A 14610-nucleotide genomic window follows, 5' to 3' on the forward strand; every position below is an offset into this window, starting at 1 on the left:
CAAAGAGCCGTAAACTCAATCTTATCTATCTAAAATACTACAGAACACTCAAGGAGTTCCGCTGACGTCATACAGCCATTATATGCCTTACCCCCCACCCTTGTCACCATGATTGTGAAACAGCACAGAGGTTAATGTTTCTTTTCTTGCAATAAAAAATGCCTAAATTACGATCCCATCATGCAGCATTGAGTAACCCGGCACATAGGCCTGAGCCATCTGTGTGATCCCCTATCTGTGCACAGTCACTGCAGGGGAACATGTGGAGCGGCTGCGTGCTTCAGCCTGGGTTCAGATGCGAGCCCCTGTGCAGTGCGGAGTGGAGTGGGCTCTGCTTGCAGCGCAGGCAGCCAGGCAATGATCTGCACACTGAACGCTTAGCACCATCTCTTCTGTATTCCAGCAGCACGTCGTCATTACGCCTTTGCTCCAGCTCCCGGTCACTGCCATGCCAAGCTGGTGGAGGAATCTGATGCTTTGTCTGCGCAGAATAGAGGATGCAGGTACAGCCAATATTTACATCCGATGCTTACTACAGATGACTGCTGGAGCATGGGAATCCCTGCCTGCACATTCCCTGCGCTGGAGTAAGGTGTGTGCATGTGTCCAGGGACGGCAGGATCTCGCATATCCAGCCAAGGATGAGTAACAGGGAGCCCAGTCCTAGACCCTGGCGCCAAGGCACTGCTGGGGTGCAGCACTCACCATTTAGCAATGGGCATTGGGGCTCATATGTCAATCCAGCTCAAAATGAGGCAAATTCTCTGCAGCAGCCGAGGTTTGCACCATATTTATGAATGAAGTGTGATATTTTCAGCATGTTTTTAATAGGAGGGGCCGAACAGTTGTAATATCCCATATTTGTCATCTCATTGTGAGTATTAATTGGGCCAGATCTGGTAAAAGTGTCAGCTTAGGCGCCGTTCACACTGCCTGCAGAGGGTTTGGAGCAGTCTCAGCAGATGCAGGCAGCATTATTCTTCCCCATCACAATGACTGAAGCCACAACACTACCTGACAGGCCCCATTATATGTCAGCGAGGTCCATCAGGCACTAGTGCTATCCGCTGTACCATGCACCAACCATGAAACAGATTTAATGGCTTGCGGATTCCAATGTAGTCATGTACAGGGGACCCCAGTGATCAATGACCACCAGTATTATGTGTGGAGACATGAGAAACTGCACCTTATTGAATAGTGAGTGCAGCTCTGGAGTATAATACAGGAGGTAACTCAGGATCAGTAATGTAATGTATGTACACAGTGACTGCAGCAGCAGAATAGTGAGTGCAGCTCTGGAGTATAATACAGGAGGTAACTCAGGATCAGTAATGTAATGTATGTACACAGTGACTGCACCAGCAGAATAGTGAGTGCAGCTCTGGAGTATAATACAGGAGGTAGCTCAGGATCATTAATGTAATGTATGTACACAGTGACTGCACCAGCATAATAGTGAGTGCAGCTCTGGAGTATAATACAGGAGGTAGCTCAGGATCAGTAATGTAATGTATGTACACAGTGACTGCACCAGCAGAATAGTGAGTGCAGCTCTGGAGTATAATACAGGATGTAACTCAGGATCAGTAATGTAATGTATGTACACAGTGACTGCACCAGCAGAATAATGAGTGCAGCTCTGGAGTATAATACAGAATGTAACTCAGGATCAGTAATGTAATGAATGTACACAGTGACTGCACCAGCAGAATAGTGAGTGCAGCTCTGGAGTATAATACAGGAGGTAGCTCAGGATCATTAATGTAATGTATGTACACAGTGACTGCACCAGCAGAATAGTGAGTGCAGCTCTGGAGTATAATACAGAATGTAACTCAGGATCAGTAATGTAATGTATGTACACAGTGACTGCACCAGCAGAATAGTGAGTGCAGCTCTGGAGTATAATACAGGAGGTAACTCGGGATCATTAATGTAATGTATGTACACAGCGACTGCACCAGCAGAATAGTGAGTGCAGCTCTGGAGTATAATACAGGAGGTAACTCAGGATCAGTACTGTAATGTATGTACACAGTGACTGCACCAGCAGAATAGTGAGCACAGCTCTGGAGTATAATTCAGGATGTAACTGAAGATCAGTACCTGATGGCTTGTGCTGTACAAAAGGGTTGCAGCCATTGATAATAGTTTCTTTTTTTCCTTTATTGTATTTTCTACTTTCCAAAATGTTTAGAGGAAGTCAGCGGCGACTTACTTGTGGTTGGAAACGGTTGTCTTTATCTATGAACTGATAGATACTGGATTTGCTTGAAAGCGTGAACTAGATCTTTTTAATTTTTGAGTAGAAAGTGACTAAGAAGCTGGCAGCTATGGAAGTAAAGCCTATAATGTATGACTGTGACTGCTAAGCCTGTGTATCTAAGCTTATCATGCGTGATACTGAATTTTATAGCCAAACTTATACGGCCTACATCATCTAGTCTTACAAAAACAATACTAAATAAATACCGAATCAGTAATGCAACGTATGTACACAGTGACTCTACCAGCAGAATAGTGAGTGCAGCTCTGGAGTATAATACAAGATGTAACTCAGGATCAGTAATGTAATGTATGTACACAGTGACTGCACCAGCAGAATAGTGAGTGCAGCTCTGGGGTATAATATAGGATGTAACTCAGGATCAGTAATGTAATGTATGTACACAGTGACTGCACCAGCAGAATAGTGAGTGCAGCTCTGGGGTATAATATAGGATGTAACTCAGGATCAGTAATGTAATGTATGTACACAGTGACTGCACCAGCAGAATAGTGAGTGCAGCTCTGGGGTATAATATAGGATGTAACTCAGGATCAGTAATGTAATGTATGTACACAGTGACAGCACCAGCAGAATAGTGAGTGCAGCTCTGGGGTATAATATAGGATGTAACTCAGGATCAGTAATGTAATGTATGTACACAGTGACTGCACCAGCAGAATAGTGAGTGCAGCTCTGGAGTATAATACAGGATGGAACTCAGGATCAGTAATGTAATGTATGTACACAGTGACGGCACCAGCAGAATAGTGAGTGCAGCTCTGGAGTATAATACAGGATGTAACTCAGGATCAGTAATGTAATGTATGTACACAGTGACTGCACCAGCAGAATAGTGAGTGCAGCTCTGGAGTATAATACAGGATGTAACTCAGGATCAGTAATGCAATGTATGTACACAGTGACTGCACCAGCAGAATAGTGAGTGCAGCTCTGGAGTATAATACAGGATGGAACTCAGGATCAGTAATGTAATGTACTGTATGTACACAGTGACTGCACCAGCAGAATAGTGAGTGCAGCTCTGGGGTATAATACAGGATGTAACTCAGGATCAGTAATGTAAGTATGTACAGTACACAGTGACTACACCAGCAGAATAGTGAGTGCAGCTCTGGAGTATAATACAGGATGGAACTCAGGATCAGTAATGTAATGTACTGTATGTACACAGTGACTGCACCAGCACAATAGTGAGTGCAGCTCTGGAGTATAACACAGGATGTAACTCAGGATCAGTAATGTATGTACACAGTGACTGCACCAGCAGAATAGTGAGTGCAGCTCTGGAGTATAATACAGGATGGAACTCAGGATCAGTAATGTAATGTATGTACACAGTGACTGCACCGGCAGAATAGTGAGTGCAGCTCTGGAGTATAACACAGGATGTAACTCAGGATCAGTAATGTAAGTATGTACAGTACATAGTGACTGCACCAGCAAAATAGTGAGTGCAGCTCTGGAGTGAAATACTGGATGTAACTGAGTGGCCCATGCTGTAGGAATGGGAGTTATGTTCATTCAGTAAAGTGTCTTTTTTTATTTTTTCACGTCTTTCCTTTACTAAATTTTTGCGTGAAAACAAACGTCCTCTTTAGCAGTGTGACATAGCTACTTATGGACACAGCACCAACATCGCAGGAATGGCGCCGCTCTTGGAGGTAAGCATCAAGTGTTTTTATTTAATGATGAGCGTGCTGCTATTGAGAAGGGGATGTCAAGTAGTGGATGACTCCTTTAAAAGCTCAGGGATAATGCCGAGTGTAAGGTTTTATTATAGAAATTCGTCCTTTTTCAGGCTCATTAGTGGAAGGATGATTCACGGCTGGGTTTCACCACCGTTGCAGCTTTTGTTTCTAGCTGGATCCATCGTACGACAAATGCAACCAGAGTTTGACGAACTTTCTTGACTTTTGATTTGGTTTATCAGGTTCAATTATTTTTAACTTGTTAATCGAGAGGTCAATGTAAAATACCACTGCCCCGAAACATCTTTTAAAGGGGAAAGTCATTTTCTGTTCCGGGCTCTCTGATAACGCAGCTGTTAGTGGCACTGGTGGGAATTGATTTTGAGGTGAGAAAAGAAGAAGAGACGCAGAAAAAATAAATGATGGGAGACGAAAAAACATCCGAAAGTGGTGAAAAAAAATGGAATATGAACATCGGAGCTGCAACGGCCGTCAATATCATAAGTAAAAATGTATGTTGCATTTGATCCTATGCTTGTTGGTTTATTATAGCAAGTCAAAATCAAGGCCATTTACCTTTAAATCAGTCAATAATTTATGGCCACTTTTGTTCTGTCCTGCTTATTAAATATTCAGATATTCTTAAAATACTTCCTTTACTTACTATTGATGATATCCTATACTCGGGTCACATCCAGAGCAACAATCAAAATTCAGCTGAATTCAGACTGCAGAATTTAGAATGCAGCTCTGGCTGCAAGTATAAAATATATAGATTGGTAAGAATACAAAAATTGCAAGTTTTTTGATATTTTAATTATTCCGATCTGCTAATTGCAGATTTTTGTGTCGTTCCGACCGATCACCTGGTCCCAAATCCTTGAAATATTATGACCATGTAGGCGTCCCTTAGCCGCCACGTTTCTTTATACAGCACATGTTAAATTGGATCTGTCACTCCGCGCTTGTTTCTTATCTCTCATTCCCGAGACACAAAGCAGACAATTTTTTTTTTTTTATTAATTTGCAGAAATCTCAACAATGTCATCCGGCCCTTTAATGAGCCGAACAAGCAAACAAGTTGGCTTTAATCTGAAATAAACTAATTGCCTTAACCATCTCCTCCCCAGGTTGGCCGTGCCGTTACCGTATCGCGGTGCGCAGCACTTAGGGTTTTCGCACAATTGAAAGCGTCTTTTTGCTTTTTTGGTCAAATTCATGCAGTGAATAATAAATTACTGCAAAAGGAAGGTGAAAAAAAGCCCCACGTGTAGGTTCACACTGCACAGAATTTCTTTCCAGATATGTGTGAAAATCCACGGAATAATACAGCATCAGCTGACAATTGAAACATGGGAGATTGACCTGCCGTCTGGCTTTTATAATGTCAGTTATTTGTGCAGATTCAGTGTATATTTCTGCAAAACACAACATAATCCACAGCAGAATCTTAATGTAACACGTGATTTTTGCTGTCGAAAAATCTGCACCAAATGTGAACTTTTTCCAAAGTTATGACTATGACGCGTCGGCCGATTACGTTGTATGCTTTACAAGATGTTTTCCAGTAGATTAGGAACGGAAAATAAAACTGTTGTTTACCTATTAAAATCTTGTGGTCGTTAAAGGGTTTGTCCAGGATTCATAACTCATATAATAATCAATATTAGGTCCGCAGTGATCCGACACCCAGCACCCTGACCAATCAGGTCCTACAATAATCGGCGTAAGTAGACGGTATGCCAAAGTGCCATGCACAGTGTTGTGGCCATTACTTCAGCTTAGCTACTATTCACTTCAATAGCCGAGGTGCCGGACCCAAGTACACGGCTACTACACACTTGGAAAAAAAGTTCAAAACAATCATATTTGGTAAAAGTGGCTAGGAACCAGTTAGAAGAGCAATAGTAGTTCCCCCACCAAATAGTAAAGACTAGCCATAAATAGTGGAGTACTCCCAACAGCATGCAGAAATAGAAGTGCCATAAATGACAGCGGTGGCGAAACGCGCGTCGGGGTTGAGTGGGTTGTCTCCCCTCCTTTATAACGCTATTATGGGTGAGTGACTATGGCAGTTGGGCATTGGGTATGATCTTGGTACTAACAGATTAACTTTTATGGATGCACAACACCGCTGTCATTTATGGCACTGATACTGCATGTAGTACCCTTGGGCTAGATATATATTATTGAGATATTTATTTAATTACACTTATGTATGTGGTTCTTTGGCCTGTTGTCACTCTTATTTAAGGTAGGGGTGATTACCCTCTTTGTAGTCAGGATTGCCTCTTTCCCTATTTTCACCTCATATGTAATTATGAATGTTTGATACTTTTTTAATGTGAAATAATACAAAGTTGTTCTTACTTTTTTCATACTCTTTTGTTGTGGTATGGTTACTCCATTTTTTCCTTCTGCTTCTGCAGGCTACTACACACTTTACGGAGCTGTGCTGTACTCCATACATATCAAGGCACTCTGGGATCCGCATATAGATATTTTTGGCGTGCCAGGGTCGGTATTTTTTTTAGTGATGACCCATAACTATCTAAGTCTTGTTTGTCCCATGAACATCATAGGATAAACAGGATAAGTGATACAGATCATAACTATACTAGGACCACCATGAATCATGGGAACAGGGGTCTCAGAGTACTCTTAATGAATACAGGCAGGGTGAGGATGTAGGACCCCCAGTACTGCCACTGGCTATAGGAGTGGTGTTCAAACATGCTCTCTACCAATACCATTCTTACAAGGGACTTTGGGTGGCTATTTCTCAGTCTCAGTGGGGGTATCAGCAGCCGGACCCCTAGGATCATATATTTATAGTCTATTGTATGAAGAGGGAATATATGATGTTTATAGTACAACCCCTTAAAAGATTTTTTTTCCTCCCCTGTACATTACTTAAGGGTCCTGATTTACAGGAAATATTAAGCCAGTGACATTTATTTATGAAAATATGTAGATCCTAGTGGGGGTGATTGGCGCCCCCCATACCAGCTGTATAACCATAAGACAGCACCATCAATGATAGCGTCAATGAAGGGACATGATGCGATCGCTGGGGTTTCACCTTTCTATACTGAAAGGAAGGCTCCTTTAGGCTATGTGCGCACGTAGTTTTAGGTCCTGCGGATTTGGAAAAATCTGCAGGTAAATTCTCAGGTCAAAAGACTTGCGGTTTACCTGCAGATTAGCCCTGCGGTTTCACACCTCTACAATGGAGCAGGAGTGAAACCTCTGCGGATTCCGCGCAAAGAATTGACATGCTGCAGATAGTAACCCGCAGCAAATCCGTGCAGAAAAATCCGCAGCATGTGCACAGCGTTTTTCAGTTTACCATTGAAAACAATGGTACTGTACAACGCACCTAAATCTGCTGCGGACCCGCAGAGCCTGAAACGCTGCAGATCCGCAGCAGAATCCGCAACGTGTGCACATGGCCTTAAAGTCCCCTGCCATCCTGTGGTGGTCCCTGTTGCAGGGCAGATGCCTTCACAGATGTACGTAAACTTAGTGTCATGGTAACAACACGTAGATTACCAACCCGATGCATCCTTCATTATGCACTTTTTTCCTTCTGCATTATTGCATCTTTTTTGAGTTAGCAAAAGTTTGTTTTTTTCCTCATTTTTTTTTTTGCTTGTACCTAATTTGTTATGGCTTTTGCACCAATTTTATGCTAGCTTTTTCATTTCTCGGCAATTTTTCAATTTTTATTGACAGCATGGGTGGATTTTATTATCCGTTTCCGCCGGCCAATTGATCATTTTAGACTCTTTGAAACATAGTAAAATTGTTATACAATTGTACTCCAGTACGCTCGTGGAGCACAGGATCTGTCTAATTGTTTCCACACAAAAAAAGGTACAAATAAAGCAAAGTAGCAAAAGAAAAAAGTATTTGCATTTGAGCCAAATTTATCAAACAGCATTTTGATAAATTTGGCACAAAATCTGCTAGCCCAAAAAGAAAGACGGGAAAAATTAAATTACTGGGGAAAAAATAACAAAACACTACTTAAATTATACACTAGGGGGCAGCACAATTCCACTGCAGAATTTGCAGAAGATCTTTATCTCCAAAAACCTATAAAAAGCGCCTTGTGGCACAAGGCATCGCCAGCACAGTCCTGTTTTCTGCGGCTCCTGACAAATAAATAGATGATCCGCTGTGAAGCTTCATTGTTCTCCATGCGCAGGTCGGCGGAGAATCTGTGCTGATATATTCGGCTTCTTGGGTCCATTGTAGTAAATAGATTTCTGGAATAAGAAGAATTTCAGTTACCGTGGACAAGAAAACTGAACTTCAGGTCTTCAGAAATAGTAATGAATTCATGACTAGAGCCTGTGATTAGATTTCAGTAACAGCGACGAGCTGAAACCTTAAAGCGGTGGTCCGGAGAGCTGGATAATAATTCAACTTTTCTACCTGTTCGGTCTCTCACCACTGCAGTGCCTCCAGTAGTTCCCACCGGACCGGCTGCAATGACCAGAATTGGCATCATTCACTTGACCGCTGCAGCCAATCAGTAGTAGTGTTTGTATGTACCATTCAGATAAGAGGCTGTCTGCAGCGGTCTGCTAAGATCAGTTGGAAACCACCAGAGCAGCATCACTGGATTGGTGAACACGTGATTAATTATTATTTTATACCATTTTCAGCTCTTGGCCAATTTTTTAAGGATCCTGAACAGCCCCTCTACCTACCGAAAATTATATGATGCAAAGGTTGGCAACTAATGTACGGTCTGTATTTTATTTTGTCTCTAATATTTCTTGCTGACAATGAATAGAAAACTTACATTTGGAAGCTAAAAACCCTTGCACATCTAAGGGCAGTCACACTTTTGTCGCTTTTTCTCCCATGCAGATTTGTCACAAAACCTGAAGGGTTTCCTGATGCCTCAAAGTGAATGAGAGTTGTGAAGTCTCGTGCACACGTTGCTTAACTTTCACTTGCAGATTTGATGCAGATTTATATCTGCAGAATGGTAATTCTTGCAGCTTTCTAGTGTGTGTGCACACGCTGCGGATTTGTCCGCGCGGATTTAGTAAAATCCACAGGTAAATCCGCAGGTCAGAAGACCTACGGTTTATCTGCGGATTACCCCGTGGTTTATCACCTCTACAATGGAGCAGATGGCAAACCGCAGCGGAATCCGCAGAAAGAATTGACATGTCATTTCTTTCTGCGGTTTTCGTTTTCCATAGGTTATAATGCTACTGTACACCGCAGCAGAACCGCAGGACTAAAACCGCTGCGGATCCACAGCGTGTGCGCATACCCTAAGGAGTGGGGGGAAATCTGCACCAAAAAAGCAAGTAAAAAATGCAGTAAAAATGTGCTTATTTTACTGAGCATTTTTTTCTGCCAAGAGATGTCGAAAAGGTACAGAAATTTCTGCAGCAAATACTTAAGGTGTGCACATACCCTGATACTTTTTATACTGGAAGAGTTGCTACAGTTGCAGCACGCATTTCTCTCCTCTCCTGGTGGTTTGTTACAATGTTTCAGTGCAGGTGGATGTATCAGTTGGACATTTGAGGCTGTTCATCTCCCAGAAGATTGAATACAATGGTTGCAAACCCTAAAAAGTATTAGGGTATGCGCACACCGTGCGGATTCTGCTGCGGATTTGGCCCTGCGGATCCGCAGCAGAACTGGAAGTGATGTACAGTACCATTAAAGGCAATGTAAATCAAAATCCGCAATGCACATCCTGCAGATTTTTCCTCGCAGATTTGCTGAGGATTGAAAACTGCAGCCTGTCATTTCTTTTGTGCAGATTTGCTGCAGTTTTACACCTGCTCCATTCTAGAAATCCGCAGGTGGAAAACCGCACAAAAACTGCAGTAAATCCGCACTAAATCAGCAGGTAAAACGCAGGTCATTTTACCTGCGGATTTAGCAAAATCTGCTCGGAAAATTCCACAGCAGATTCCACACCTTAGTTCTATACAAACTTTCAGATCTGGATATAAATAAAAAATATTTACTTTCACCAAAAGCAAGCAAAGTTCTTGAAAGCAGTGAACAAAAATGAAGCGAAAAGAAAATACTTGCCAATCCATAATCCAGCACAGCTCGGGAATCATAGAAAAGCGGGAACACAAAATATTGGAGAACCCCTCTCAATGCGTCCCAAGTGAATCTGGACCCATATCCGTCTCCATTGTGAACCTGCCCAAGTCTTCTCTTCTCCATAATGATGTATGTTAGTAGATAAGGCTTTGCCAATCCGAGGATTACACCAGTCTGTGCCACATCACTTTTGCAGCATATTGATGTGGAATTCAGTCAGGGCTACCCCAATTCTCTCATTGCATATAACTCAGGAAGGTGGCAGACTAGTAACCGATGTCCCACACAGGCACCATGAGGGGCTCCAAGTAACCTTTGTTTTGCTCCCATCTCTCTATCGTCCACCCAGTCTGATGCGGGGGGTGAATGCCCCCTTCTGCTGAGATCCTATTATCTGCAGTTCCGTTTTGCATTGATGCCAAATCTGTTGGCTTCTAATTGCGCCTCACTCAGGCGATAAGCCGACATAATAGATATCAAATAAACTAGTCAGGTCTCATCAATATTTCTTTAACCTGTCGGTTTCCAGAGCAGCCTCATTGATACGGCTGCTGTTAAACCATCTGTCTCCATGAAAAATCCTTTCTTCTCCACCAGATGCATTTCTATGCTAATCAATGATGCTTTGTCCGTCTTTTTTTTTTTTTTTTTTTTGCCGTAATCAAAACGTGATTGCGGGTGACGGAACGAGGAGCATCGATTATTGATTCCTGCCGTTCTCACTGAGCACTCGGGAGCGCCTTCTGTTCAGATCCCCATTCATCTAGTGATGTAATTGGCTTTTCCTTCTTCTCTTGAAGTCACTTTATCATATTGTAATTTTCTTTTTTTTTTTTTGTCGCTTTATGGCAGCTTTATCGGTATAAATAATAGTTTGAGAGTCTTAAGTGTTCCAGATGATCGCAGCTCTGGAGTTTTTCTTCTGTAAAGAAGGAGGCTCGGACACAACAGCATTTTCAGGCTGTTTATCAATCTAATTGTACGGAGTGTTTGGGGGCCTCGAATGATGTCGGGGGGAGAAAAGGAGCAGGCAGGCGGAATTTCAATGCCCGATCCGTTTGTTTTTAGGGGATACGCAGCGAATAGAGGAATTTGGCAGCGACTTTCTCCTCTCTTCCCACTTAAAACACCTGAAGAGCTGAGTGCTCGTCCTGTATACAGTGTGATTGATTACCCTGTTCTAAAACAAAAATTTATGCCAATGAATACTGATCCAATGGAGGCCATGAGGACACTATTGAATGTATACCTTTGCTTCAGAAGCTTTCCCAGGGCACATGACAAATGCCAAGTGGGAATCCACCCGTACACAGAGGTTGTAATCCAGCTTTCCATCTGCAAAATTCTATTTCCCTTGGACCAATGCATGGCCTATGAGTCTCCCTACGCAAGCTTGACAGTCTTCTTAAGGAGGAACAATAGCCATTACAACCCCCAACCCCCCCCAAATCTACAAAACACTCTATGACCATTCATAAAGAGCTTGTGACTTCATACATATAGCTAGAGGAACAGAATGAGTTCTGCCACCTACAAAGTTAGTGTTCCTTAAAATCTGGGACATCGGTCATTATGGAAGACTATTATAATAATATTCCGAATCCTTACTCTTAAATCTCAGGGGAGCCCTTTATAGCCACATGTGATCAGAGGAGGGTACGGCGAGACCGTGTATGACAGTGCTCCCCAACCTTCGTCTCTCAGTGCACGATGGGATTAGTTCTGCAACAGATGGAGAGACATGGGTTGGGGAACATTGGTCTACATCATCACTCCTGGAGAGGAAACCTCCAGTGTAGTTTTAGCAATTAGTGGCGATGACATTGGCTGGACCCCATCAATCTAACATTTATCACCCACTCTGTGGCTATACAGTAGATAGGATGCATCCACAACACTTTTTTTTAAATTCTTTAGATCTTGCTCTCTCTTCTGAGTGAGCTAAAAAAGTGACTAAAAGGTGCCACAAAAAGAGTGCACTTGGATGCAGTCAGTTGAAACCGTCTCCATCAGGTGACAGGCCCTCAAAGACTGTTCCCCTTCCCTCCAAGCCAGAAGGCCACAGCGAGGGAAAGGGACAAGTAGCCTCCCCTATCCAAACCCAAGGGGGATCCAATCTCGCTCCTGGCATCTGCCTGGTCTCCCACTCAAGTGACAACCTAGAGCCATCTACTGTCAGGTCTCCTACCGAGAGAGGAGAGTTAGGGACAGGGCCGGCTCCAAGTTTTCGTGTGCCCCGGGCGAAAGAGTCTCTGTGGGCCCCTTTAACACATCCCACGATTAATGATGCACAGATATAGCGGAGAAATATACGTATACAACACAGGGCCCTTCCTTCCCACTCATCTTTCACATATGCAGACATGCACATACATACAGTACCCAGACATGCGCACACACAGTACCCAGACATGCGCACACACACAGTACCCAGACATGCACACACACAGTACCCAGACATGCGCACACACAGTACCCAGACATGCCTTACGCAGAGTGTGCAGACATGTACATTACGCAGACATATGCATACGCACAGTACCCAGACATGCGCTCACACACAGTACCCAGACATGCGCTCACACACAGTACCCAGACATGCGCTCACACACAGTACCCAGACATGCGCTCACACACAGTACCCAGACATGCGCTCACACACAGTACCCAAACATGCGCACACACACAGTACCCAAACATGCGCACACACACTGTACCCAGACATGCGCTCACACACAGTACCCAGACATGCGCGCACACACTGTACCCAGACATGCGCGCGCACACACAGTACCCAGACATGCGCTCACACACAGTACCCAGACATGCGCTCACACACAGTACCCAAACATGCGCACACACACTGTACCCAGACATGCGCTCACACACAGTACCCAGACATGCGCGCACACACTGTACCCAGACATGCGCTCACACACAGTACCCAGACATGCGCTCACACACAGTACCCAGACATGCGCTCACACACAGTACCCAGACATGCGCTCACACACAGTACCCAGACATGCGCTCACACACAGTGTACCCAGTGTACCCAGACATGCGCACACACACAGTACCTAGACATGCGCTCACACAGAGTACCCAGACATGCACTCACACACAGTATCCAGACATGCGCACACACAGTAGCCAGACATGCGCACACACACAGTACACAGACTTGCGCTCACACACAGTATCCAGACATGCGCACACACAGTAGCCAGACATGCGCACACACACAGTACCCAAACATGCGCACACACACAGTACCCAGACATGCGCACACACACAGTACCCAGACATGCTCTCACACACAGTACCCAGACATGCTCTCACACACAGTGCCCAGACATGCGCTCACACACAGTACCCAGACATGCGCGCACACACACAGTACCCAGACATGCGCTCACACACAGTACCTAGACATGCGCTCACACACAGTACCCAGACATGCGCACACACACAGTACCCAGACATGCGCTCACACACAGTACCCAGACATGCGCTCACACACAGTACCCAGACATGCGCTCACACACAGTACCCAAACATGCGCACACACACTGTACCCAGACATGCGCTCACACACAGTACCCAGACATGCGCGCACACACTGTACCCAGACATGCGCACACACACAGTACCCAAACATGCGCACACACAGTACCCAGACATGCGCACACACACAGTACCCAGACATGCGCACACACACAGTACCCAGACATGCGCACACACAGTGCCCAGACATGCGCACACACACAGTGCCCAGACATGCGCTCACACACAGTACCCAGACATGCGCACACACACAGTACCCAGACATGTGCACACACACAGTACCCAGACATGCGCTCACACACAGTACCCAGACATGCGCTCACACACAGTACCCAGACATGTGCACACACACAGTACCAAGACATGCGCACACACACACTGTACCCAGACATGCGCACACACACAGTACCTAGACATGCGCTCACACACAGTATCCAGACATGCGCGTACACTGTACCCAGACATGCGCTCACACACAGTACCCAGACATGCGCACACACACAGTACCTAGACATGCGCTCACACACAGTACCCAGACATGCGCACACACAGTACCCAGACATGCGCTCACACACAGTACCCAGACGTGCATTGACACACAGTACCCAGACATGCGCTCACACACAGTACCCAGACATGCGCTCACACAGTACCCAGACATGCATTGACACACAGTATGCAGACATGCACACACACACAGTACCCAGACGTGCATTGACACACAGTACCCAGACATGCGCTCACACACAGTACCCAGACATGCATTGACACACAGTATGCAGACATGCGCACATGCACAGCACGCAGGCATGAACACATACACACACAGTACGCAGACATGTGCACACACACACATGAATACTCATGCAGTACGCAGACATTCACACTCAGGACAGTTTCACACGTCCAGATAATTCCGGTACCGGAAAAACCGGTACCGGACCTGTCCGTGTGTCCGTGTGCTTACGG

At 44.6% G+C, this 14610-nt stretch overlaps 1 protein-coding gene across 1 annotated transcript in view; it reads left to right on the forward strand.

Moving 5' to 3' along the window:
- Positions 1-433: 433 nt before the first annotated feature.
- GRIP2 (glutamate receptor interacting protein 2) overlaps positions 434-14610 on the forward strand; it is a 280364-nt gene continuing 266187 nt past the window's right edge. Inside the window, exon 1 of the mRNA XM_073574993.1 lies at positions 434-503. Coding sequence (XP_073431094.1) covers positions 449-503 — 55 coding nt within the window. The 5' untranslated portion in view covers positions 434-448. The remainder of the gene's footprint in view (positions 504-14610) is intronic.

Source organism: Dendrobates tinctorius, unplaced genomic scaffold (genome assembly GCF_039654945.1).
Source record: "Dendrobates tinctorius isolate UK_male_01 unplaced genomic scaffold, ASM3965494v1 ptg000041l, whole genome shotgun sequence".
Lineage (NCBI taxonomy): Eukaryota > Metazoa > Chordata > Amphibia > Anura > Dendrobatidae > Dendrobates > Dendrobates tinctorius.